Genomic DNA, 23,864 nt, shown 5'->3' on the forward strand with positions numbered 1-23,864 from the left:
ACCTCTCTTTCTTTATTACTTCCTATTAATTGCAACGATGACCAAAGCTATGTTTGTCAACTCTCAACAATTTTTAATCATCATACTTTTTCTATGTGAAGTCATTACTCTCCATAAGATCAATATGATCTCTTTGTTTCTTTTTACTCTTTTCTCTTTTCTTTTATTCCCTCAAGATCATGGCAAAATAATCAAGCCCTTGACTCAACACTAATCTTTATTATATAGCTCACGGACTCAACACTAATCTTTATTATATAGCTCACGGACTCGATTACATAGAGGGATCATAAAGCAAAACTCAAAACTATATCATACCAAAACTTTATTCTACTAGATCAAGATACTACTTAAAGGATCAAACTAAGAAAAAGGTAAAGATAGGAGTGTGATGGTGATACGATACCGGGGCACCTCCCCCAAGCTTGGCAGTTGCCAAGGGGAGTGCCCATACCCATGTGATTATGTCTCCTTTGCTGGTGAAGAAGATGGTGGAGTTGTTGGTGATGGGTAATCGCACATCGCGCGTAAGAGGTCCTCCAACTTGCGGATAATGCTCTTGAGTGCGATGATATGCTCCTTCAACAAAATATTTTCATGTGTGAGATAATTGTTTTGTATACAAGCTAACTCAATCATCTTGAAAGCTTCGATCTCAGTTGGGGTAAGAAGATTGTGATCAAGTTGAAGGGTGTCTTCTGCTGCCGGAGCTTGGTCCTCCGTGGCCTTCTTGATCCCTTCATCCTTGTTGATCTCCACGGGTTCCTCCCTCTTCAGCTCTATCTTCATTAGCTAAGCATCGTTGTCACCATTGTTGGAGGAGGGAGACGACATGATGCCTGGCCTTGACAATCCTGACAGAAAACAGCTCGAAACAAGAACAGAGGTAATTGCGTGATACAGGAGTCAAAACCTTCGGGAGAATATATAATGAATTTTTACCCACCAAAATACGTATCGTGCAAGAAAACGGAGTCCGGAGAGCACACGAGGTGCCCACGAGGTAGGGGGGCGCGTCCTCCACCCTCGTGGAGGCCTCGTGTCCTTCCCGGACTGCTTCTTATTTTTCTATTTTTCTAAATATTCCAAAACAGAGAAATATTGCCATAAAAACTGTTTTGGAGTCGGTTTACTTACCGTACCACATACTTATTCCTTTTCGGAGTCTGAAACGTTCCGGAAAGTGTCCCTTATGTATTCCTCCGGGGTTACGGTTTCAATAACATTGGTTTCAACGTTTATGGGATTACCTGAGATATAATGTTTAATTATTTGACCGTTCACCACCTTCGGATTTGTGCCTTCGAAGTTTTTGATTTTTATAGCACCGGAATGATAGACCTCCTCGATAACGTAAGGGCCTTCACATTTAGAGAGAAGTTTTCCTGCAAAAAATCTTAAACGAGAGTTGTATAGCAATACATAATCACCTACATTAAACTCACGCTTTTGTATTCTTTTGTCATGCCATCTTTTAACTTTTTCTTTAAACAACTTGGCATTTTCGTAGGCTTGGGTTCTCCATTCATCTAGTGAGCTAATGTCAAATAACCTATTCTCACCGGGAAGTTTGAAATCATAATTGAGCTCTTTAATAGCCCAATATGCATTATGTTCTAGTTCTAGAGGTAAGTGACATGCTTTTCCATAAACCATTTTATACGGAGACATACCCATATGATTTTTATATGCAGTTCTATAGGCCCATAATGCATCATCAAGTTTCTTGGACCAATTCTTTCTAGATCTATTAACAGTCTTTTGCAAAATTAATTTGAGCTCTCTATTACTCAATTCTACTTGACCACTAGACTGTGGGTGATAAGGAGATGCAATTCTATGATTAACATCATACTTAGCAAGCATTTTACGAAAAGCACCATGAATAAAATGTGAACCACCATCAGTCATTAAATATCTAGGGACTCCAAACCTCAGAAAAATAACTTCTTTAAGCATCTTAATAGAAGTGTTATGATCAGCACTACTAGTTGGAATAGCTTCTACCCACTTAGTAACGTAATCAACAGCGACTAAAATATGTGTGTATCCATTGGAGGCAGGAAAAGGTCCCATATAATCAAAGCCCCAAACATCAAATGGTTCAATAACAAGTGAATAATTCATAGGCATCTCTTGATGTCTACTAACATTACGAATTCTTTGACATTCATCACAAGACAAAACAAACTTACGGGCATCCTTGAAGAGAGTAGGCCAATAAAAACCGGATTGCAATACCTTATGTGCAGTTCTATCTCCAGCGTGGTGTCCCCCATAAGCCTCGGAGTGACACTTGCGTAGGATCTGTTCCTGTTCATGCTTAGGTACACAACGTCTAATAACACCATCTACTCCTTGTTTATAAAGATGTGGGTCATCCCAAAAGTAATGCCTCAAATCATAGAAAAACTTTTTCTTTTGCTGGGTGGTATGAATTTAGCAACAATATAATTAGCATAATCAGCATACCATGGAGCAGTACGAGAAGCATTTATGACATTTAATTGTTCATCAGGAAAGCTATCATCAATAGGGAGTGGGTCATCAAGAACATTTTCTAGCCTAGACAAGTTGTCTGCAACGGGGTTCTCAGCTCCCTTTCTATCAACAATATGCAAATCAAATTCTTGTAGCAAGAGAACCCATCTAATAAGTCTAGGCTTAGCATCTTTCTTTTTCATAAGGTATTAATAGCAGCATGATCCGTGTGAATAGTTACTTTAGAATCAACAATATAAGGTCTGAACTTATCACAAGCAAATACGACTGCTAAGAATTCTTTTTCAGTAGTAGCATAATTTCTCTGAGCATTGTCTAGAGTTTTACTAGCATATTGAATAACATTTAATTTCTTATCAACTCTTTGCCCTAGAACAGCACCTACAGCATAATCACTAGCATCACACATGATTTCAAAGGGTAAATTCCAATCAGGTGGCTGAACAATAGGTGCAGAGATCAATGCTTTCTTAAGTATTTCAAATGCTTCTACACAATCATCATCGAAGACAAATGGTATATCTTTTTGTAATAAATTAGTCAGAGGCCGAGAAATTTTTGTGAAGTCCTTAATGAACCTCCTATAGAAACCGGTGTGACCAAGGAAACTTCTTATACCTTTGATGTCCTTGGGACATGGCATCTTTTCAATAGCATCAACCTTGGCTTTATCAACCTCAATACCTCTTTCAGAAACTTTATGCCCCAAGACAATACCTTCATTAACCATAAAGTGGCACTTTTCCCAATTCAAGACAAGATTAGTTTCTTCACATCTCTGCAAAACTCGATCAAGGTTGCTTAAGCAATCATCAAAAGAGGATCCATAGACGGAAAAATCGTCCATGAAAACCTCACAAATATTTTCACAAAAGTCAGAGAATATAGCCATCATGCATCTTTGAAAGGTAGAAGGTGCATTACATAAACCAAAAGGCATACGTCTATAAGCAAAAGTACCGAAAGGGCAAGTAAAAGTGGTCTTTGATTGATCATCGGCTGACACAGGTATTTGAGAGAAACCAAAATAACCATCTAGAAAGCAAAAATGTGTATGTTTAGATAATCTTTCTAGCATTTGATCGATAAAAGGTAAGGGGTAATGATCCTTTTTAGTAGCTTTATTTAATTTGCGGAAATAAATTACAATCCTATAACCTGTAATAATTCTTTGCGGAATCAATTCATCTTTATCATTAGGAACGACAGTAATACCTCCCTTCTTAGGGACACAATGGACATGACTTACCCACTGACTATCAGCAACGGGATAAATAATACCTGCCTCAAGGAGCTTTAGTATTTCCTTTCTTACCACTTCTTTCATCTTAGGAGTCGTCGTTGGTGATCACGAACTGGTTTGGCATCTTTCTCCAAATTTATCTTGTGTTGGCATAAAGTGGGACTAATGCCCTTAAGATCATCAAGAATATATGCAATAGCAGCACGGTGCTTCTTTAGAGTTTTCAATAATCTCTCTTCTTCATGCTCTGAAAGGTTAGCACTAATAATAACAGGGTATATCTTTTTCTCATCAAGATAAGCATATTTAAGAGTATCAGGCAACGGTTTGAGCTCAAACACGGGATCACCCTTGGGTGGAGGAGGATCCCCTAGGATTTCAACAGGCAAATTGTGTTGCAGGATGGGTTCCTGTTTGAAGAATACTTCATCTATTTCCCTTCTTTCATTCATGAACATATCATTTTCATGGTCCAGCAAATATTGTTCTAAAGGATCACTAGGAGGTACGGCAATAGAAGCAAGACCAATAATTTCAACCTTACTAGGTAATTCCTCTTCACGGTGTTGTCTATGAAATTTAGAAAAGTTGAACTCATGAGACATATCACCTAAACCAATAGTAACAACATCCTTTTCGCAGTCTATCCTAGCATTAACGGTGTTCAAGAAGGGTCTACCAAATATAATGGGACAAAAGCTATCTTGTGGGGAACCAAGAACAAGAAAATCAGCAGGATATTTAGTTTTCCCACACAAGACTTCAATATCTCTAACAATTTCCATTGGTGAAATAGTATCTCTATTGGCAAGTTTAATTGTGACATGAATATCTTCTAACTCAGTAGGTGCAATATCATGCTTAATTCCTTTGTATAAGTCAATAGGTATTGCACTAGCACTAGCATCCATATCACATAACCCATGATAACAATGATATCCTATTTTAACAGACATAACAGGCATGCCTACCACAGGTCTATGTTTATCTTTATCACAAGGTTTGGCAATTCTAGCAGTTTCATCACGGAAATGAATAACATGCCCATCAATATTATCAGCCAAGAGATCTTTAACAATAGCAACATTAGGTTCAACTTTGATTTGCTCAGGAGGTGTATAAGTTCTAATATTGCTTTTATGAACCACAGTTGAAGCTTTAGCATGATCCTTTATCCTAACAGGGAAGGGTGGTTTCTCAACATAAGAAGTAGGAACAATAGGATCATTATAAGTGACAGTCTTTTCTTCAACTTTAATAGGTGCAGCTACTTTTACTTCTATGGGAGGATGATATTTAAACCACTTCTCCTTGGGAAGATCAACGTAAGTAGCAAAAGATTCACAGAAAGAAGCTACTATCTCAGAGTCAAGTCCATATTTAGTGCTAAACTTACGGAAAACATCGGTATCCATAAAAGATTTAACACAATCAAACTTAGGTGTCATACCTGACTCCTTACCTTCGTCGAGATCCCAATATTCAGAGTTGCGTTTAATTCTTTCCAATAAATCCCATTTGAATTCAATAGTCTTCATCATAAAAGAGCCAGCACAAGAAGTATCGAGCATGGTGCGATTGTTATCAGAAAGCCGAGCATAAAAACTTTGAATAATTATTTCTCTTGGGAGCTCATGATTGGGGCATGAATATAACATTGATTTAAGCCTCCCCCAAGCTTGAGCAATGCTTTCTCCTTCGCGAGGCCAGAAATTATATATATAATTGCGATCACGATGAACAAGATGCATAGGATAAAACTTCTGATGAAATTCCAATTTCAATCGTTTGTAGTTCCATGATCCCGTATCATCACATAGCCTATACCATATCAATGCTTCTCCCTTCAAAGATAAAGGGAAGACCTTCTTCTTAATAACATCACCGGGCACACCTGCAAGCTTAAATAATCCACAAACTTCATCCACATAGATTAGGTGCTCATCAGGGTGCTTTGTTCCGTCTCCTGCAAAAGGATTAGCTAGCAGTTTTTCTAACATACCCGAAGGAATTTCAAAGTAAACATTTTCATCTTCGGTAGGTTCAGTAGGTTGAGGAGCAACTCTTTGCTCTACTGGTCGGGGTGAAGATACCCCGAACAAGCCCCTCAGAGGATTACTTTCCATAATAACAAGTGACAGTAAATTTCAGCACACTATATAAATTTTTCCTTACCAAATTCCACCTACCAAAGGCGCTTCACTCCCCGGCAACGGCGCCAGAAAAGAGTTTTGATGACCCACAAGTATAGGGGATCTATCGTAGTCCTTTCGATAAGTAAGAGTGTCGAACCCAACGAGGAGCAGAAGGAAATGATAAGCGGTTTTCAGCAAGGTATTCTCTGCAAGCACTGAAATTATAGGTAACAGATAGTTTTGTGATAAGATAATTTGTAACGAGCAACAAGTAACAAAAGTAAATAAAGTGCAGCAAGGTGGCCCAATCCTTTTTGTAGCAAAGGACAAGCCTGGACAAACTCTTATATGGAGAAAAGCGCTCCTGAGGACACATGGGAATTATCGTCAAGCTAGTTTTCATCACGTTCATATGATTCACGTTCGGTACTTTGATAATTTGATATGTGGGTGGACCGGTGCTTGGGTGCTGTTCTTACTTGAACAAGCGTCCCACTTATGATTAACCTCTATTGCAAGCATCCGCAACTACAACAAAAGTATTAAGGTAAACCTAACCATAGCATGAAACATATGGATCCAAATCAGCCCCTTACGAAGCAACGCATAAACTAGGGTTTAAGTTTCTGTCACTCTAGCAACCCATCATCTACTTATTACTTCCCAATGCCTTCCTCTAGGCCCAAATAATGGTGAAGTGTTATGTAGTCGACGTTCACATAACACCACTAGAGGATGGACAACATACATCTCATCAAAATATCGAACGAATACCAAATTCACATGACTACTAATAGCAAGACTTCTCCCATGTCCTCGGGAACAAACGTAACTACTCACAAAGCATATTCATGTTCATAATCAGAGGAGTATTAATATGCATAAAGGATCTGAACATATGATCTTCCACCAAATAAACCAACTGACATCAACTACAAGGAGTAATCAACACTACTAGCAACCTACAGGTACCAATCCCAGACTTGGAGACAAGAATTGGATACAAGAGATGAACTAGGGTTCGAGAGGAGATGGTGCTGGTGAAGATGTTGATGGAGATTGCCCTCTCCCGATGAGTTCGTGCGACGTCACCGAGCCGAACGTGTGCAGATCGCGGAGGTGCCGTACTTTTGGTACTAGGTCGGTTGATCATGAAGATGTACAACTACATCAACCGCGTTGTCATAACACTTCCGCTTACGGTCTACGAGGGTACGTGGACTACACTCTCCCCTCTCGTTGCTATGCATCACCATGATCTTGCGTGTGCGTAGGAAAATTTTGAAATTACTGCGTTCCCCAACACCTTTAACATGTACTCCCTCCGTCCCAAAATTCTTGTCTTGGATTAGTATAGATACAGATGTATCTAATACTAAAACGTGACTTGATACATCCATATTTAGACAAATCTAGGACAAGAATTTTGGGACGGAGGGAGTAGTAGAAACAAATGATTTAATTTATATCATACAGTAAAATCTTCGCTCAAGTTTGAAAGTAGCATAGACCCTCATGTAAGAAGCAGAATAAATTTAAACCATCACGCGCATTGTATCTGAAACCAGGGCCAACCTCTAAAATCTCTATATGGTGTTCTTGTCCTCGAGAAATAGAAAAGCGAGTTATATACAAGGAAAATCTACCAAAAGCAAGGCCAGTTAGTTGTTTCAGATGTGCAGTCCTTGCTAAACATTTAGCCCAAAGAAGTAGAATAACTAACCCACCACTAATGCTTAAGTACAGTATCTGATTTTTTCTAGCCATGCAAACATGTAAATATTTAGCAGATATGTAGACTAAAGTGTCAACTAAAAAACATTGTCCGCAATTGGAAGAAACATAATCACTCTAGAATAAGCATTTGTAGCTAGATAAATTACTTATTTCAAGTTGACTGCTATTTCTTTTAGGAAGCAAATCATGGCAGGAAGTCAACTATAAAATGGCAAGAAGATGATTGTCCAGCAGTTTTTCCTCTGGTAAAACAGAGATGCCATACCAGCTGCACTTCCTCATTTGTAAGTTCCCGACGCTTGTTCTTGTTTTGATTCATTTTGGCTGGCTATCTTCTTGCTGCTTGAACCACAAGTTCTTTTCTCTTTCTTGAGACCTCCACATAGATAGAGGAAAATCAGGAAGATGTACATTCCATTAGAGATCAAAATATCGACCTTCACTATCACAAACATGCATAGAAAGTTAAACTGAAGAGCAGAAAATTTCATTGAATGAACCAGAAATGCGGTGTCAACTTTCTTAAATTCCAGTTAAGACTTTTTACATTCTAAAAGAGTGATCATGCATGCCATTTTACCCTCTTGTTATCGCAATTCAATGGATAAATGAATTAATTGTAGTTGCTGACACTCTCCGTTACCTCAGCATTGCCAATGCTTGAGAAATATGTCAAAGGGAAACTTGCATCATCATTAACCTAACAATGATTCTGAAAGATACTACAGCGCTAAGTTTGTTTACGATACCTACACAAAAGATGCTTTAATAATCTCAGATTTGATATTACCATCATACTCTACTTGGTCAGCTGAATGATCCTCCCACCAGCCATAAAAGGAGCTTAACAAAGTAAGCTAACAAAAAATTTAAGAAATAAGAACAAGCTGAACATCGCAAGGCAAAACACTCAGGCATGATTAGATATTCACTGTCGTCAACATTGCTTATCGCAGAATATTTAAGGGATTTTTTTCTTGGTAAATGTTTACATTGGAAAATATAATTCTCAGAATTCTTGCTCATATACCTGTATCCACGCATCAAGAATTTCAGTAGAGAGATTATCACTAAGGTAAAATTCTTTTTCCACTTTTTCCCATACACAAAAAGCTTCAAAATGTTGATTTGGGGGAGCTCGGCACCAGGGACACATAGTTCAACAATGATAACTTTACAACACGGCAACATGTCATCAAAGAGGAACTCACCTAGCACAACCATCATGTTGAGATTGTTTTCTTTGTCTCTTCTTCAGACTACTAATTGCCCACATGCTCATGTTCAAAGCATCTGTTCTCAACATCAAGAAGAAACAGTAAAAGAAGATTTTCTGTACATGTTCTTATCAGCAGTAAATTGGGGCAAATAAGACAAAAATTAAGCACATGTTCTTAGCAGGAGTAAATGCAAATAATACAGAAATCCTATGTGCTACTGTAATAAGACTGAAATTTAGCACAGTAGAAACACATGTAACATCAACCACCTAGAGATAGATCAAATGGAAAAAACTACCATGCGGACGGGAAACGCATATAACAACAACCACTTAGAGATAGTCAATATAGCAAACATATATTGAACCAATAAAGTTGGAGGCGTACCTGCCAGCCTGCAAGATCTCTCTCGCACACCAAAATAACATGGCCTCCTGCAGAACAAAGGGATCTAAGAATGGCCCATGAAACCAAGCGATATAGCAGTGGAAGGGAGCAAACCTTAATCACAGCAGGCTGCGAGCAACTGATGGATTGAATAGCACCTGCAGGAAGAAATCGCGGTAATGCACATATCAAAAAGAGGCCAGAACATGGACTGCATATCCTACTGAAAAGAAGAACCAGTTGGAGGTTCGTGGAATGGAAGGAGTGGACAGAGACCTCCATGTCAGATCTAGCAGCACATATCCTTGTGTCTTCTCCTCTGCGCATCGTCATAGAAGGAAGCCTCCTCCTCGCTAACCCTATCTGCATAGGAACACAAAAATATAAGTAGTCATGAATTAGAGGGATGAGCATAGGTCACCATGGAAATATGAGGAAACGATGAAGAAAGAGCTCACGTGTCGGGCGTCTCCTCGATGAACTGGGAGCAATCCTCCAGCTCTCCTCTCTACAGATAGCTGCCAGGAGTGGGGGGTCGAGCAGGATGGGTTCCCCTGATGCCCTCAACCACTCCAGCTCTCTTGGACGCGATGTACGGCCGATCCGGAATCACAGCGCACGACACCAGATGGGGGCAACCTACGACCGATCCAGCCGGATCGAGAACGTGGCGGCGCCACCGCTGAGGCCATGAGGCGGAGGGTTGAGGAGGATGGGAGACGGGACGAGGTGGAGGGAAAGATGAGTGCCTAGGGGCTCGAGGATGGGAGAGGCGTAGCCGCCGCTGGTCTCCCCCGTGCCACCTCCTCTTCCTCTTTTCTCCCAGCGGCGGCGTAGTCCTCCCGCCAACGGGCGTCCCCGGACCTTCTTGGGCGGCGGTTTCCTCCGGGTGGCGTGGTCGTCGGACAGAGAGGAGGGAGGCGGAATGGCGGCGGCGGCTCATGAGGACGGATGGAGGAGGAGGGAGAAGGGTGGCGCTTGGGCCTTGGGAAGCTAGGGTTTGTGATTTATAACCCTGCACGCGAAATTACCAAAATGCCCTCGGCGGGGCACACAATTTACAGGCGGTGGCAGCAGCACTGTTCATAGCGAATTATGGGCGACATGGACGGCTTGGTCCTGCCTATGAATTCTTGAGGATTTATATGTTCAATGAGTCCATCCATCGTTGAAAGAAGACAAAAAGAACAGCTACAAGCTCCTCCTCTCTCGCACGCCGCCGCCAAAATCCCATGGCTACGGCGATCTCTCCTACTCTCACGCATGCAGCCGTCGTCGCTCTCACGTTCAGCCGATCACTGCATGATTTCTTCCTCCTGGATAACGTCAGGGATCCTCTGCCATGGATGCAAGATTGGAACCGTGCCGCTTCAAAAGCAGAAGCAGACAGCAGACAACGCATAGCAGGTCCTATGTTGTTAAGATCTTTCGTGGGAGAGGAAGATGCCCATAGTGACCAAGTAAAGCAGAAGCAACAAGTCGACGAGAAACCTGGTATGCACGTGGACGGCCGCGACGCTGGGACGTACGTGTTTAGTGTACGTACCTTATGACTAACATTGTCTATTGGTAACTGATGAGCTCCTGGCACTAGTAGAAAAGAGGGCTTTGGTTCAGGCCGGGTCAGCCCATTAGTCCCGGTTCAGTCCAGAACCGGGACCCATGGAGGCACTGGTCCCGGTTCGTGAGGCCAGGGGCCTGCCGGGCCTCGTGGGGGCATTGGTCCCGGTTCGTCTGGCTCCTTTGGTCCCGGTTGGTGGGACGAACCGGGACCAATGGGCCTCGCTCCTTGCCCACCACCATTGGTCCCGGTTGGTGGCTTGAACCGGGACCACAGGCTGCCCTTTAGTCCCGGTTCATGCCACGAACCGGGACCAATGAGGTGCCTATATATACCCCTCACCCGCGAGCAGAGCACTCCAGTGCTCTGTTTTTCTCTGGCCGGCGAGGGGAGGGCTTTGTGGTGCTCTACCTCACCTCCTATGCACATGAGGTGTTCGATGAAATGCCCGAGCCACACTAGTTAAGCTTTCTCGTCTCGAAGCTCGACCTCAAAGCTCCATTTTCCTCGAGATTTGTCTAGGTTTAGCGGCCCGTCACGTCCCATTCCCGTCTTCCCCGCCGTCGATCGCCCGCGCCGATCTCGTCGCCGGCACCACCGTGGTGAGCCTCTTGTTCTTATCTTCTTTCTGAAAGAAAAAAATTCTTACTTTAGATAGATACTTGTCTAATTTTCTTACTATTTTATTGCTTGTTATTATATAGTGCGATGGTTTTGGTATCCGCCCCCGTCGGCCCTCGTCCTGTCTATGATTCGGATGTGGTATATATTATCTTTATAATTATTGGTTCATTTATTGTTTATGAAAATTATGCCGACCAACGTGACATAGATTTTATTTATCTAGAAGGTATGTGAACCGGAAATTCCAACCGGCCCTATTGTCGAGAGGTTAAATTTAGTTGAAGAAGAAAACAAAAAAAAATTGAGGAGGAGAAGATGATATTGGAGTTGCATGTTGCGGATGTCGTCGATGATCACAAGATCAAGATGGATGCAATGCGCTTGAAGATTAGAAAGATTAGAAAATATGCCATTCATACCGAGGCTTGGTATCATTATGCCGTTGAATCAATTATTACCTTGGTTGCGATTATGATCGCATTTGTTTTCGCATTGAAATGTTTTACATAGTTTCAATGTATGGTTTAATTAATTAGATGCTCTCGAGAGCTATATGTTGTTAGATGAGAACTATGTATGTACTTTGGTTTTAATGTGATGATGAACTTCTATTAATTTGGTCACTTAATTATCTATTCATGATGTTCTGTAATGGTTTTTGACACACTTAATTATATATAATGCACGCAGATGAACCGGCAATGGATGTACGGTGACAGACACACCTCCGAGTACATTAAGGGCGTGCATGATTTTCTCGAAGTGGCTGAGGCAAACAAGCAGAATGGTTTTATGTGTTGTCCATGCCCTACATGTGGGAATACGAAGTCTTACTCTGACCGGAAAATCCTTCACACCCACCTGCTTTACAAGGGTTTCATGCCACACTATAATGTTTGGACGAGGCACGGAGAAATAGGGGTTATGATGGAAGACGGCGAAGACGAAGAGGACGATGACAACTATGTGCCCCCTGAATACGGTGATGCTGCAACGGGGGAAGCTGCTGAAGATCAAGAGGAACCAGACGATGTGCCCAATGATGCTGCAAGGGGGGAAGCTGCTGAAGATGAAGAGGAACCAGTGCCCGATGATGATGATCTCCACCGGGTCATTGTCGATGCAAGGACGCAATGCGAAAGTCAAAAGGAGAAGCTGAAGTTCGATCGCATGTTAGAGGATCACAAAAAAGGGTTGTACCCCAATTGCGAAGATGGCAACACAAAGCTCGGTACCGTACTGGAATTGCTGCAGTGGAAGGCAGAGAATGTTGTGCCTGACAAAGGATTTGAGAAGCTATTGAAAATATTGAAGAAGAAGCTTCCAAAGGATAACCAATTGCCCGACAGTACATACGCAGTAAAGAAGGTCGTATGCCCTCTAGGATTGGAGGTGCAGAAGATACATGCATGCCCTAATGACTGCATCCTCTACCGCGGTGCGTACAAGGATATGAACGCATGCCCGGTATGCGGTGCATTGGGGTATAAGATCAGACGAGATGACCCTGGTGATGTTGACGGCGAGCCCCCCAGGAAGAGGGTTCCTGCGAAGGTGATGTGGTATGCTCCTATAATACCACGGTTGAAACATCTGTTCAGAAACGAAGAGCATGCCAAGTTGATGCGATGGCACAGTGAGGACCGTAAGAAAGACGGGTAGTTGAGAGCACCCGCTGACGGGTCGCAGTGGAGAAAAATCGAGAGAAAGTACTGGGCTGAGTTTGCAGCTGACCCAAGGAACGTATGGTTTGGTTTAAGCGCGGATGGCATTAATCCTTTCGGGGAGTAGAGCAACAATCACATCACCTGGCCCGTGACTCTATGTATGTATAACCTTCCTCCTTGGATGTGCATGAAGCGGAAGTTCATTATGATGCCAGTTCTCATCCAAGGCCCTAAGCAACCCGGCAACGACATTGATGTGTACCTAAGGCCATTAGTTGAAGAACTTTTACAGCTGTGGAATGGAAACTGTGTACGTACGTGGGATGAGCACAAACAGGAGGAATTTAACCTGCACGCGTTGCTGTTTGTAACCATCAACGATTGGCCCGCTCTCAGTAACCTTTCAGGACAGACAAAACAAGGGATACCACGCATGCACGCACTATTTAGATGACACTGAAAGTATATACCTGGACAAATGCAGGAAGAATGTGTACCTGGGCCATCGTCGATTTCTTCCGACCAACCATCAATGTCGAAAGAAAGGCAAGCATTTCAAAGGCGAGGCAGATCACCGGAAGAAGCCCGCCATGCGTACCGGTGATCACGTACTTGCTATGGTCAATGATTTACACATAATCTTTGGAAAGGGTCCCGGCGGACTAGCTGTTCCGAATGACGCTGAGGGACACGCACCCATGTGGAAGAAGAAATCTATATTTTGGGACCTACCCTACTGGAAAGACCTAGAGGTCCGCTCTTCAATCGACGTGATGCACGTGACGAAGAACCTTTGCGTGAACCTGTTAGGCTTCTTGGGCGTGTATGGGAAGACAAAAGATACACCTGAGGCACGGGAGGACCTGCAACGTTTGCACGAAAAAGACGGCATGCCTCCGAAGCAGTAGCAAGGTCCTGCCAGCTACGCTCTTACGAAAGAAGAGAAATAAATCTTCTTTGAATGCCTGCTCATTATGAAGGTCCCGACTGGCTTCTCGTCGAATATAAAGGGAATAATAAATATGCCAGAGAAAAAGTTCCAGAACCTAAACTGCCACGTGATTATGACGCAACTGCTTCCGGTTGCATTGAGGGGGCTTCTACCGGAAAACATCCGATTAGCCATTGTGAAGCTATGTGCATTCCTCAATGCAATCTCTTAGAAGGTGATCGATCCAGAAATCATACCAAGGCTAAGGAGTGATGTGGCACAATGTCTTGTCAGTTTCGAGCTGGTGTTCCCACCATCCTTCTTCAATATCATGACGCACGTCCTAGTTCATCTAGTCGACGAGATTGTCATTCTGGGGCCCGTAATTCTACACAATATGTTCCCCTTTGAGAGGTTCATGGGAGTCCTAAAGAAATATGTCCGTAACCGCGCTAGGTCAGAAGGAAGCATCTCCATGGGCCATCAAATAGAGGATGTCATTGGGTTTTGTGTTGACTTCATTCCTGGCCTTAAGAAGATAGGTCTCCCTAAATCGCGGTATGAGGGGAGACTGACTGGAAAAGGCACGCTAGGAGCGGACTCAAGCACACTACACAGTTCTACAGAACTCTACCTTGGTGACCCCGTATGTCGATGAACACAAGAACAGTCTGCGCTCCAAACACCCGGAGCAGTGTGACGACTGGATTACATGTGAACACATCAGGACTTTCAGCAGTTGGTTGGAAACACGTCTCAGAGGTGACACCACTGTTTGTGATGAGTTGTACTCGTTGTCCACGGGGTCATCTTCGACTGTATTGACTTACAAAGGATACGAGATAAATGGGAATACATTTTACACGATCGCCCAAGATCAAAAGAGCACCAACCAAAACAGCGGTGTCCGCTTTGATGCAGCAACCGAGAGGGGAAAGGACACGTATTATGGTTACATAATGGACATATGGGAACATGACTACGGACATGATTTTAAGGTCCCTTTGTTTAAGTGCAAATGGGTCAATCTGTCAAGAGGCGGGGTACAGGTAGACCCACAGTACGGAATGACAACAGTGGATCTGAACACTCTTGGGTACACTGACGAACCGTTCGTCCTAGCCAATGATGTGGCACAAGTTATCTATGTGAAGGACATGTCTACCAGACCGAGAAAAAGGAAAGATAAGGAAGCGAATACATCATACGATGAGCCAAAGCGCCACATAGTTCTTTCAGGAAAAAGGGACATTGTGGGAGTGGAGGGCAAGACAGACATGTCTGAAGATTATGAAAAGTTTCATGAAATTCCTTCCTTCAAAGTCAAGGCTGACCCAAGCATCCTGATAAACGATGAAGATTATCCATGGTTACGGCGCAATAAGCAAATGACACAAGCGAAGAAAAAGTGAAGACTTTCTCCCGCAACTATTATGATGATACCATGCCAACTTTGTAACAGACGAGTATGATACCATTGTCCGTTTTGTACACGAAGTGCATCTAGTTTTTGCCGTAACCCTCTCAACTTTCTTGCACATGCTATGTGGATGAAACGATGATACCATGCCAACTTTCAACCTTTTCAGAGTTCATTTGAAATGCTTTTCAATTTTAGGGTCTTATAGCTCAAAATAATTAGTAAATGCATGAAAAATGGTGCATGAAAAATAACAAATAAAATAAATAAGTAATTAGAAACAAAATAATATAAACTTTATTAAAATATATAAGTAGAAACAAAATAAAATAAACTTTAATAAAATTTATGAAACTAAAATTAACAAAGTATTTTCTGTTCAAAACATTATAAGAAACCTCTAGTATTATTGAAACTAAAATCATATAAAATTGATGCAACTAAAATTATCGAAGTATTTTCTATTCAAAATCATTAAAAGCAAAAAGAATTTTCATAAAAAACTTTTTTTGATAGAAACTTTAATAGCAAAAAGAATTATCATAAAGTAAAATAAATAAGTAATTAGAAACAAAATAAAATAAAATAAATAAGTATTTTGTTGTAAGTAGAAACAAAATAAAATAAATAAAGCAAAAAAGAAAACAAAAAAACTGGGAAAAAATAAAAAAATGCCACCTACTCGGCCACCACGGCCTGAATACGACTAGAAACCCATCAATGGGCCAGGATTCAGGCCCGCAGAAGGCCCAGCAGGCCCACAGGCATAGCAGTGCAAGATTAGGCCCGTAAGCCTGCAATGGAGAGGAGCTCGAGAGGGTTGGCGCAGCAGCGCTTATAAACCACTCTCGGGCTCTCTCAACTAGCGAGGTGGGACTAAACTTTGGCCGCGACGCGGGCATCACATGTCCTTTGGTGGTGTATTGGTCCCAGTTGGTGCCACGAACCGGTACCAATGCACCCCCTTTAGTCCCGGTTGGTGCCACCAACCGGGACCAAAGGCCGCTGCTTCCCGCCCTTTGGGCTGCTGAAAAGAGACCTTTGGTCCCGGTTGGTGGAACCAACCGGGACTAAAGGGTGCATTGGTCCCGGTTGGTGCCACGAACCGGGACCAAAGCTCTTGGTATATAACCAACACTTGTGAAAATTTTCATCTTCATCTCGCAGTTGCCCCTGACGACCCCTCGACAACATCGACGCCGCCCGCCGCCCCCGCCGTCGCCGTCGCCCGCGCCCGTCGTCGCCCTCGCCTGCGTCCTCGCCGCCCGCCGCCCTCGCCGTCGCCGCGCCCTCGCCGTCGCCGCGCCCTCGCCCGTCGCCGTCGCACGCGCCCGTCGTCGCCGTCGCCGCGCGCCGTCCCTGCCCCGACGCGCGCCGCCCCTTCCCCGCGCCCTCGCCGTCGACGCGCCCTCGCCCGTCGCCGTCGCCCGCGCCCTCGCCGTCGCCGACTGTAATGATGTAATAAATATATTTTTTAGATATATGTATTTTTTATGTATGTCCATATATGTATGTATGTATTTTTTACATGTTTTTGTATGTATGTATGTATGTATTTTTTCAACTGTAATGATGTTTTAAAAATACATATATGCAAAAGTTAGATTTTTAGAAAGGAATTTGAATAGGTTTTCAGCAAGGAATTTGAATCTGGTTCAAATTTCATTTGAATGAAATTTGAAAATTTTGAACTATGGATCAGAAGGTTTTTGGTGAAATGGAGTGTGGGTACTGTCATGAAGTTGGAGTAATTTTTGTGGTTGTAAAAGAGTTAGGAAATTTTTATATATGCAAAATTTACATTTTTAGAAAAGTTTTATGTATCTAGCTAGGAAAGGAAGAAGAAGAAAAAGAAGGAGAGGAAAAACAAAAATAAGAAGAGGAAGAAAGGAGAAGAAGAGGAGAGGAAGAAGAGGAGAAATAAATAAGAGGAAAAAAGAAGAAAAAGAAGAGGAGAAGAAGAAAGGAATAGAGGAGAAGAAGAAAAAATAGATATTCTTTTTCTTCTTTTTTTCTTCGATCTTCTCCTCTATTCCTTTCTTCTTCTCCTCTTTTTATTTCTTCTTCGTCTTCTTATTTTTTATCGGGTATATCGTTGTCGATATACCCCCTCCCCGATAACATTATTTTCCCATGTATGTATGTCGTCGTTGTCGATATATATAACTCCCTCCCAGATAACTTTGACATGATGGACGGTCGATATTTATACCCCCTCTCGACCGTGATAACTTATACCACGGGAGCACCCCCCGGCCCCCTCGCTCGACCAAAACTCTCAAGGACACCCAAACCCTAGAAAAACACGATGTCGGTCTCCTACCCCCTCCCGCCTCGCCCCTACCCTTGAAGCGTTGCCGAGGCCACCCCAAACCCGGAATAAGCTAGGTCTACGTTTGCACTAATATATCCACCTGCTGTCATGTTTGTGTAAAAATTGCCATGTTGTAATATTTGCAGAAACAATGGAGCACGGACGAGACGAGCAAGCAGAAGAGGTGTTGGGGGACATAATGTTAGCCGGAGGTGATATCTTGTCGTATCTTAACGACAATGATGGTATGGAAGAACAGGGTGAAGAAGCAGGCTACGGTGATCGAAGAGTGGAGGAGGAAAGACATGATTATGATGGCTCCAGTGACCCAATGCTGGTGCAAGAAGGAGCCCGTGGTGACGGCTCCGGTGACCGAACAGAGTCCGGCCAGGTAAATATATTAGTTAAGCCTGTGCTGACTAGCTAATTGATGCATTCATTGTTTTGGTATGTAGACATATTAATTAACACTCGTGTTTCTTCTTTTTTCTAGCCCTCCAGATCGAGCACAACTTCGGTAAAGAGACGAGGCCCGAAGAGAAAGTTGCGCTCGGATGAAAGGTTTGAGATAACAGCAATCGCGCGCGACGGCCAACCGATTGAACCCATCCGGACAAAGGATGCATTTGCTGCTCAGTGCGGGGTTCTAGTTAGGGACAAGATCCCGATCAGCATCCACCAATGGTATAAGCCTAAGAAGGAAGACCCTGAGGTGTCTTATGTCAATGATATGCAGAAAGATGATCTTTGGACTGAGCTGAAGGCAAATTTCACCCTACCGCCAGAGGAGGATCCGAAGAAGCCAGTTAAAGAGCAATTAATCAAGTCTCATGCTCTTAAGAAGATGGCAGACCTATTCAGGAGGTGGAAGAATGAGCTGAAAACGTTTGTCGACAAAGAAGAGACACCAGAATTCATCGGCCGGTATGAGAAGATCAGAGATCACTGGCCCGCATTTGTGGCCCACAAGACATCGGAAAAGAGTAAGAAGATGTCAGCGACAAACAAGAAGAATGCTGTGAAGAAGAAGCTTCACCATCGCACGGGGTCAGGTGGCTACCTCAAAGCCCGGCCTAAGTGGGCCAAGGCTGAGAATGATCTGCTTGATAAAGGGATCGAACCACAGACAATGAACTGGCCAGACCGTTGCCGGACTTGGTTCTTCGGGGCTGGCAGAAAATTGGACCCTGTATCAGGGAGGTGCGTTTGGACGGACGAGATTTTGAGAATACCAGTCAAGAGGCTTCAGCAGTATATCGATGCAGTGCAGGAAGGGACGTTCGTTCCAGACAGAGAGAACGATGAGCTCACAATGACCCTCGGGAATCCTGAGCACCCTGGACGGACACGAGGCACGCCAGGCTCCGTTCCGTGGAAGGCTGGTTTTCCGGACGCAGGTGGTTACAAAAGCCAGGAGAGGAGGAAAAAAGTGGACAGACCCAAATTCAGAAGCTACACGAAAGGGTTCAAGCGCTAGAGGAACGAGACGACAATTGACATGCCGAAACTACCCCCGAAGCTACCCGGCCATCTCAGCGGAGAAGCAGCGTGGCTTCCACCGAGCTGCTTCAGCCGGAGCATGTCTTGACGGCTCCTGCTAGCTACCCCGTGGATGCTATCACGGAGTCTCAACATTGCCACCTTATGACGCAATGGCAGAACTTCAAAGTCAAGGCGGTTGTTGGCTCTGTTTTACCTCCTGAACCCGGTGCAACCTACCACTGCCGGCCGATTCCAGAAGGATATGCTAGGGTGATGGTGGATGAAATAACGGAGGGATTTGAGGACCTCCGGCTTGACCACCCTACCGGTGAAGGGGAGACTCGGCTAGGTTCTGCTCAGAAGACTCCATGCCTATGGCGGAAGGAGCTCATCAACATTCCGAACTGGACGCCTCCAGCGAGTAAGGGCACTCCGCCTCCTCCTCCGCCGAGTGATCAGGGCACTCAGCCTCCTTCTCCGGCGCGTGGCGGCACTCCGCCTCCTCCTCCGCCTCCTCCTCCGCCTCCTCCTCCGGATAGTGATCAGGGCACTCAGCCTCCTTCTCCGGCGCGTGGCGGCACTCGGCCTCCTTCTCCGCCTGCACCGGCGCGCCAGAGCAGCCGGCCTCCTCCTTCTCCGCCTCGTCAGCAAGGGCGGAAGAGACCAGCCGCCGCTCCGGCTGCTCCGGCGCGTCGTAGTCCTTCTCCTTCGCCTCGTAAGCAAGGAAAGAAGACAGCCGCAGCTGCTCCGTCTGCTCTGCCGGCGTCTAGCAGTACAGCCAGAGGCGGGAGGCAATATAGATTTGGTCCTTCTCTGAAGACTCCAGAGAAGTTACCATACGAGAGGACCGAGGAGGAAACCACGAAGTGTTGGGGATCGTAGCAGAATTTTAAAATTTTCCTACGCTCACCAAGATCCATCTATGGAGTATACTAGCAACGAGGGGAAAGGAGTGCATCTACATACCCTTGTAGATCGTGAGCGGAAGCGTTCCATTGAACGTGGTTGATGGAGTCGTACTCGCCGTGATCCAAATCACCGATGACCGAGTGCCGAACGGACGACACCTCCGCGTTCAACACACGTACGGTGCAGCGACGTCTCCTCCTTCTTGATCCAGCAAGGGGGAAGGAGAGGTTGATGGAGATCCAGCAGCACGACGGCGTGGTGGTGGATGTAGCGGGATCTCGGCAGGGCTTCGCCGAGCTTCTGCGAGAGGGAGAGGTGTAGCAGGGGCGGAGAGAGGCGCCCAAGGCTGTAGTACTGCTGCCCTCCCTCCCCCCTTTATATAGGCCCCCTGGGAGGGGGGGCGCCGGCCAGGAACCCATCTGCATGGGGGGGGGGGGGGCGGCGGCCAGGGGGGAGACTTGCCCCCCAAGGCAAGTGGGGCGCCCCCCCACCCTAGGGTTTCCAACCCTAGGCGCAGGGGGGAGGCCCATGGGGGGCGCTCCAGCACACTAAGGGCTGGTTCCCTTCCCACTTCAGCCCATGGGGCCCTCCGGGATAGGTGGCCCCACCCGGTGGACCCCCGGGACCCTTCCGGTGGTCCCAGTACAATACCGGTGACCCCCGAAACTTTCCCGGTAGCTGAAACTTGACTTCCTATATATAACTCTTCACCTCCGGACCATTCCGGAACTCCTCGTGACGTCCGGGATCTCATCCGGGACTCCGAACAACTTTCGGGTTTCCGCATACTCATATCTCTACAACCCTAGCGTCACCGAACCTTAATGTGTAGACCCTACGGGTTCGGGAGACATGCAGACATGACCGAGACGCCTCTCCGGTCAATAACCAACAGCGGGATCTGGATACCCATGTTGGCTCCCACATGTTCCACGATGATCTCATCGGATGAACCACGATGTCGAGGATTCAATCAATCCCGTATACAATTCCCTTCGTCAATCGGTATGTTACTTGCCCGAGATTCGATCGTCGGTATCCCAATACCTTGTTCAATCTCGTTACCGGCAAGTCTCTTTACTCGTACCGCAATGCATGATCCCGTGACTAACTCCTTAGTCACATTGAGCTCATTATGATGATGCATTACCGAGTGGGCCCAGAGATACCTCTCCGTCATACGGAGTGACAAATCCCAGTCTCGATCCGTGCCAACCCAACAGACACTTTCGGAGATACCCGTAGTGCACCTTTATAGTCACCCAGTTACGTTGTGACGTTTGGCACACCCAAAGTACTCCTACGGTATCCGGGAGTTGCACGATCTCATGGTCTAAGGAAAAGATACTTGACATTGGAAAAGCTCTAGCAAACGAACTACACGATCTTTGAGCTATGCTTAGGATTGGGTCTTGTCCATCACGTCATTCTCCTAATGATGTGATCCCATTATCAATGACATCCCATGTCCATAGCCAGGAAATCATGACTATCTGTTGATCAACGAGCTAGTCAACTAGAGGCTTACTAGGGACACGTTGTGGTCTATGTGTTCACACATGTATTACGATTTCCGGATAACACAATTATAGCATGAACAATAGACAATTACCATGAACAATGAAATATAATAATAATCATTTATTATTGCCTCTAGGGCATATTTCCAACACGAAGATCGTGCGAGCCGAAGTGACGAACTTCTTTGAAGGGGTGAAAGCAAATAAACATCCACCTCCGGAGGAGAAGGTAGATCCGGTGAAAGCGAAGCGCACTCTGGCTGCCCTGACAAAACTACCAAAGTCTCCGCCGAGAGGCAACTATGAGCGCATTATTGCAAAGACATTTGCCGAAGCGGAGCGGTCGGGAAGTACTGTCAGTGATCAAAGGTTAAAAGAACGACGAGCTGGGAAAAAAATTCCCAGCTCGGCGAACAAGCGAACCAATCGTGCCCCCCGCTCAAGGTGTCTAGCGACATCGTCGCTAATGATCCGAGGATGGTGCCCGGTTATAGCAATCTTGGAGATTACCTTCCCGACGATGTACATTATGATATCTTGGAGGTGGACGAACACAAATACCATTACGGGAGGCCTCTCGTCAAAGATGAAAGATCTCTAACAACGATGATGCGAAGATTACATGATTGGTACATGAAAACCTGCAGAGAGTCTGGGGGAGGGATACTTTGACGCTGAGAGTTAAACCGGAGCATGACCTCGTTGGAATTGAACTGTTGAATGTTCCATTTGAGGATGTCTTCCAGTTTTTCAATCAAAAGGCCCTCGATAAATCAACGATCACTTGCTACCGTCTGTAAGTAGTACTACTTCTGTCATTAAGTCTCTCTATATAGGTCAGCTCTTTCATTGCATGTATTTATAATTATCCTCACTATATTATGCAGATTGAAGATCGCCGAATTAAAGAAAAGACAAATCGGTGATATTGGGTTCATTAACACAAATCTCATAGATGCAACTCAAGTTAAATATCATGCAAAAAATACCGAGGCCAACTTGCTACGATCGTTGGTAATAAATGAAAACAAAGATATAATACTCTTTCCTTACAACTTCAAGTGAGTGTTACTGTCTTGTGCATATTCGGTTTCCCTTATTAGTCCAGGTTATAGTAATGTAATTTATGACTTATGCATGCGTGCGCAGCTTTCAGTATATTCTCCTAGAGATTAAGCTTGAGCGGGGACTAGTAACCGTCTTAGACTCGAGACGAAAAGATCCCCGGGACTATGCGGACATGACTCAAATGCTCGAGAAGTAAGTTAAATCGATCATTATCCACCATATCAGCAACTTTGTTCATTTCCTGATATCAAGTAATTGTTTTCTTTGTCTGGCAGGGTTTGGAGAAAATTCACCAAAAAAGCTCCGAGACTGCCGAAGAAGCTGCAATTTAAACACCCGAAAGTAAGTACTATAGTAGCATGTTCCGCGCATCTCCTAATGATTCAAGCGCTAGTTTCATCAATACCATTTAGCATGCTTACTTATCAGTTTGATTGACCTCTATTTCTTGTAAAGTGGTTGTGGCAGGAACCCGGGAATAATTACTGTGGATACTACATTTGCGAGTCCATCCGCTACACGACCTGTGAGCGGGGCTACTCTGACGAACAATATGAAGTGCGTAAGCAATAATATTCACAATTTTATTTTATTACCATCATTTGTGTTGAGTTTCATTTATTCATATATATATGTATTGACCCCCTTCTTCAAATTAGATGTTTCGGAAGCGGGATGAACTCCTAGCACCAGATCGTATGCGAGCAATTCAAGAGGAATTGGCGGCATTCTTCCTTGACCACGTGATCGCTGAAAACGGAGAATACTATGTGGACCCTGTGTTCTTACAATTTAATTAGGAGATTATATTGTAAGAGATAATTATTGTATATATGTAGCCGGTAGTGTCGGAAAGATATACGAGAACTTGTTGTTCGACCAATCTCTCGGAGAAGGAGAGGTGGTCGATATCACTTCTCTCTGTATGCATATGTTCATGACGATCTTCTGTTTCCTTCATTTGATTACTAGCTAGCGTGTCTAGTCCTCTTCATACATATATAGTACGTAGCGTCGACCAAGCACGGAGATAAGAGAGGACACTTCTCTCTATTAATTAGCTAGCTAACACAATATATGAAACACCTAAATTAACCCCCCAAAACCCCCAACCCCACCCCCCCTTTCAAAAAAAACAAAAACC

General features: G+C 44.3%; 1 protein-coding gene across 3 annotated transcripts; it reads right to left on the bottom strand.

Annotated features, from left to right (window-relative positions):
• Positions 1–237: 237 nt before the first annotated feature.
• On the bottom strand, positions 238–10,192 carry LOC109779191 (uncharacterized). Of its 3 annotated transcripts, none has more exons than XM_073511261.1 (7): positions 9,683–10,192; positions 9,501–9,587; positions 9,339–9,382; positions 9,225–9,271; positions 8,829–8,910; positions 7,883–7,985; positions 238–6,095 (listed from the first exon to the last, which is right to left on the bottom strand). In XM_073511261.1, the coding sequence occupies exon 7, from the start codon at positions 5,869–5,871 to the stop codon at positions 3,826–3,828; it is 2,046 nt and encodes a 681-aa protein (XP_073367362.1). In that variant the 5' UTR covers positions 5,872–6,095; positions 7,883–7,985; positions 8,829–8,910; positions 9,225–9,271; positions 9,339–9,382; positions 9,501–9,587; positions 9,683–10,192; the 3' UTR covers positions 238–3,825. The 3 variants fall into 3 exon arrangements, with proteins under 3 accessions (XP_073367362.1, XP_073367361.1, XP_073367363.1); XM_073511260.1 differs by having other exon boundaries at positions 7,883–7,993; XM_073511262.1 differs by lacking the exons at positions 9,225–9,271; positions 9,339–9,382; positions 9,501–9,587; positions 9,683–10,192 and having other exon boundaries at positions 7,883–7,993; positions 8,829–9,210.
• Between the last annotated feature and the right edge of the window lie 13,672 nt (positions 10,193–23,864).

Source organism: Aegilops tauschii, chromosome 3, assembly GCF_002575655.3.
Source record: "Aegilops tauschii subsp. strangulata cultivar AL8/78 chromosome 3, Aet v6.0, whole genome shotgun sequence".
NCBI lineage: Eukaryota > Viridiplantae > Streptophyta > Magnoliopsida > Poales > Poaceae > Aegilops > Aegilops tauschii.